Raw genomic sequence first — 4,486 nt, 5'->3', positions numbered from 1 at the left:
CACGAGAAAAAATAATTCTCAAAAAATTAATTTGCTAAGATATTAATTTTGTTACTATCTGGTGTGACTATTTTAAAAAACGATAATAACCTGGTGATCTGCTTTTGGTTGATTTCTGTAGTTGTCATCAGTGTATTTTGGGCGATTTAAATAAGAGTTTTGACTGTTATTTCCAGCAGGTAAACATACTTAGTTTGTCCTTTGATTAATTTCAATTTATATATATATATATATGGAATCGTCTTTTATTTATAGTCTTAAGGAAAGATTGGGAAAATAATTTTCTAAGAATAAAAATGCCAACTACTTGCTTACTTTTTATCAGGTTGAAACACAAAATGTAAATTTTGTCAAAATGCCTTCCTTCCTTTGTATAAAAACGTAAAATAGTCTCAGCTCAAAGTTCTAAGTCAAACTATTTCAGAATGTTGATATAAAAAAAAATCTCAGAATACTCAGGAAAACGACTTAGCTGCTTGGCACTTTGCCCAAATTTACAACTAAATATTTGAGACTAAAGCAAAAATAATGTTAGTGGGCCTAGCAATGCGGTAGAAACTGGTAGTTTTTGTGGATGAAACATTTTTGTCAGAAATAACAGTTAATACGTCACTTCCCAACAGTTTAACACACAATTTAGATTTTTTCTTTCTAATCTGATTCCCACTGATTTCAACATTGTTAGGTCACCATTTATCTTTAAATGTTGTTGTTTTTTGAACCATGCTACAATATCTGCTTTGTGTACATGATAGGTCGAAACTAAAAATGGAAGACATGAAAGAAGCTCAGTCAGCTCTTCGGGAGGCCCAGTGGGCTAGTGATCGGGACAGCAAGCAGTGTAAACAGTGTTCTAAGCAGTTCTCAGTCTCACGGAGAAAGGTATGTTGTTGTTGTTGTTACTAATTAATGAAATCCCTGTTATTCCCTTAAATGACATTTGGTCACCATTGAAAGCACTGGATCCTTATAATGTGCTGAAAACATGTCATAACAGAAGCAGAGGTCATTGACCTGTTTGTTTTTTCAACTGAGCGCCATAATTCTTTCCTACTATAGGCACAAAGCCTGAAATTTGGGGGAGGGTTAGGGTCTGTTACATCGACCCCCAGTTTTTCACTGGTACTTATTTTATCAACCTTGAAAGGATAAAACGTAAAGTTGACCTTGGCAGAATCAGAACTCAGAACATAAGGACAAATGAAATGCTGCTAAGCATTTTGTCTACCATGCTACCAATTCTACCAGCTTGCCAACACCATAGTTACTAGGAATTAATGAGTGAAATGTATTAACTCAAAATATAACCTTTATTAAACACTTGATGTTCTAGTAACTTACCATTAACCTCTGTAGACCATCCTTCCAGTGGCACAGCTAATAGGGGAACAAAGAAAATGACTCCTCTCTCAGAACACATTTTTCAAAATTGGTGTCTTTTTAACATTTCTTTTTAACTCTTCAGATACCTATATCAGATATTGTAAGTTTCGTATATAATGACATTGTTACTGAAACATGAAATGAATGAATGTAGAATACATCATCATCATCATTTAATGTCTACTTTCCATGCTGGCATGGGTTAGATGGTTTGACTGAAAACTGGTAAGCTGGAGAGCTGCACCAAGATCCAGTCTGGTTTGGCATGGTTTCTGCAGCTGGATGGCCTTCCTAATGCCAACCACTTCAAGAGTGTAATGGGTACTTTTTTCATGCCAGTTACGTGACATCAGCATCAGCCACAACTATCATTTCACTTGGCTTGATGAGTCTTATTAGAACTAATGAAATATTTTACATCATATAAGAGAAAGGAGTTTGAAATTGTTTGGTATGTGTCTGAACACCTTTTTATTTTATGTACTCACTCCCTCTAACTTTAGAACCTAGCTATGTTTTTGCATCCTTCTAATACAACTTCTTCTTACATTGTTTATCAAAATGCTTCCCCACTTTCCCTTTCCAGTTTCCCCAACCTCTTCTGCTGGTACCACGTAAAAGTGTTCAGTACCTTCAATTTAATACAATGATAGTGATATGACTAAACTCACCCAACATTACCTACTCAGGTACTGAATTGCTCAGTTTAACTTGACTGCCTGGTCATTCAGCGCCTTTAGTAGAGTCCTCTCTGTTGCAAGCATTTAGGCCAGGTCTTTGATCTGAGGATAACTTCCTTCCACCAGTGCATGCATATGTATTCATATAAACATTGATATGTTAAATGAATAACCATAACAATGGTGATGACGATATATAAATAGGAATGAGATTGATGATCCAAAATATCATTAATCAATACAGGACCAACCTACTTCTATCCCCCTTCCACCATTGCTACCACCCTCATTGCACAAGCTCTCCGCAGTCTCAAAGTCTGTGTATAGGAGATTATATCAAGCCTGTTGCACCCAGTACACCCTATATTCACCCTCCCCTCCTGGACTACCAAGGATCCCCTCACTTCATTCTGTCTGCCATTGAACTTTTGTGTCCTTTCAACCACATACTCTAAGTTAATATTATCACTCTCTCTGCTGAGTCATGTTGCTCTGTGTCATCACTCTATCCACTTAGTCCCATTGCTTTGAATATATGTATCTGTCTTGGAATATTTAGTATGCCTATCACACATCCTTCTTATCACTGTCATTCATGCCTTTTTCACTCGTGCCTCTCATTCTGTAAAGAGGTTGGTGAACTTGCACAGATGATTTAAGTGTATGGAGGTCATGGTTACCCCCTCTAGCTCCAGTGCCACAAGAAAATGAACCCAGGATATTCTGTACACTATAAGGTTGAGAGGAGCTTTTATCTTGATGGTGCCACCAAAAAACGTCCAGTACACTGTGTAAAGTGATCGGTGTTAGGAAGGGTTGTTAAACCATAGAAGCCAAGAAAAAATGAAAAACAAGAGCAAGATGTGATCTTCTGAACCATGTAAGCAATATCATAGCAACTCATCTAACCTATGCCAGTATGAAATCTAGATGTAAAATGACAACAGTGATAAGAACAGCAACAAAGAGAAAAGTGATGACAGCAATCCTATAGATGATAGGAAAATTCTATGAGTTCAGTAGCCATGAGATGAGCCCAATATGACAACAACACTTTCTCTTTTTTGCTCTCAGATGAAAGGAAAGAACCCAGATGTTACTTTCCATAGTCTGTAGAGCAACTGAATTTATGAAATTCACCTCTGGACTAATTGTTGCTAATGCAGATCATTACTGGTTGCTAGGATTCTGAATTTTATCCTACATTGATGATAATAACAATAATGTTAATGATAATTGCTACAATAAAAATGTGAATGTTGTTGGCGCAGGAGTGGCTGTGTGGTAAGTAGCTTGCTTACCAACCACATGGTTCCGGGTTCAGTCCCACTGCGTGGCATCTTGGGCAAGTGTCTTCTTCTATAACCTCGGGCCAACCAATGCCTTGTGAGTGGATTTGGTAGACGGAAACTGAAAGAAGCCCGTTGTATATATGTATATATATATATGTGTGTGTGTGTCTGTGATTGTCCCCCTAGCATTGCTTGACAACCGATGCTGGTGTGTTTATGTCTCCGTCACTTAGCGGTTCGGCAAAAGAACCGATAAAATAAGTATTTGGCTTACAAAGAATAAGTCCCGAGGTTGATTTGCTCGACTAAAGGCAGTGCTCCAGCATGGCCGCAGTCAAATGACTGAAACAAGAATAATAATGTGAGCATTATAACTGTTGATTTGCATATATTTTTTATCTTTTTGTATTTGTTTTGTTTATTTGTTCTCATACCTATTTCTTGTTCTCATTACAGCATCACTGTCGAAACTGTGGCTTCATCTTCTGTAACGAGTGCTCAGACAACAAGATGCCACTGCCTTCGTCTGCAAGGCCGGGCAGAGTCTGTGACAGTTGCCACACATTCCTTCTACAGAGGTACTCAGCTACCTAACGACGCTCCTTCTTTATCTCTCTGTCTTTCTACCAAACACCATGCATATATACATACCCATACACACACACACACATACACACACACACTGTATAACACATTCATACACATAAACACCCTTTATCACTACACCCACATCTTCTGCTCCACATATACCTTTTTTTTTTTTTGTCTCAGATATGCCTCTTACAGAGATAGTTGGGCTATCTAGAGGCAAAAAAAAGTAAGATTAAAATATGCTTCACTCTGCAACAGCCCTCTCCATTGAAGTAGCAGTTCCTGCCTAGAGGTTTTAAAGATTCCCTATGTTGCTACCATAGTTTTCCTACCCACAATTTCTCCTGCAGTTGTTAGAAGTTACCACCTACAGGTTAAAATGTACCGTTCTCGGCTACAATTTCTTACCCACACTTCCTCCTACACAACCCAAGTAGTGGTGGGGGTGATTGGGGGTGGGGCAACTAACAACACTGAAATGGCCTACTGCTTTCTTCTCCACCCACACGAGCTGCCACTCCCCCCCCTTGCCCTCCCTCT

General features: G+C 38.3%; 1 protein-coding gene across 6 annotated transcripts in view; it reads left to right on the top strand.

Moving 5' to 3' along the window:
• Nucleotides 1-4,480, top strand: part of LOC106868839 (RUN and FYVE domain-containing protein 2) — a 245,763-nt gene extending 241,283 nt beyond the window's left edge. For all 6 annotated transcript variants that reach the window (XM_052969822.1, XM_052969820.1, XM_052969818.1 and 3 more), the window contains 2 exons: nt 756-882; nt 3,812-4,480. In XM_052969822.1, the coding sequence (XP_052825782.1) occupies nt 756-882; nt 3,812-3,949 (265 nt within the window). In that variant the 3' untranslated portion in view covers nt 3,950-4,480. The remainder of the gene's footprint in view (nt 1-755; nt 883-3,811) is intronic.
• Nucleotides 4,481-4,486: the final 6 nt, after the last annotated feature.

Source organism: Octopus bimaculoides, chromosome 7 (genome assembly GCF_001194135.2).
Source record: "Octopus bimaculoides isolate UCB-OBI-ISO-001 chromosome 7, ASM119413v2, whole genome shotgun sequence".
Classification (NCBI taxonomy): domain Eukaryota; kingdom Metazoa; phylum Mollusca; class Cephalopoda; order Octopoda; family Octopodidae; genus Octopus; species Octopus bimaculoides.
This window is presented reverse-complemented; position numbering and strand designations above follow the sequence as displayed.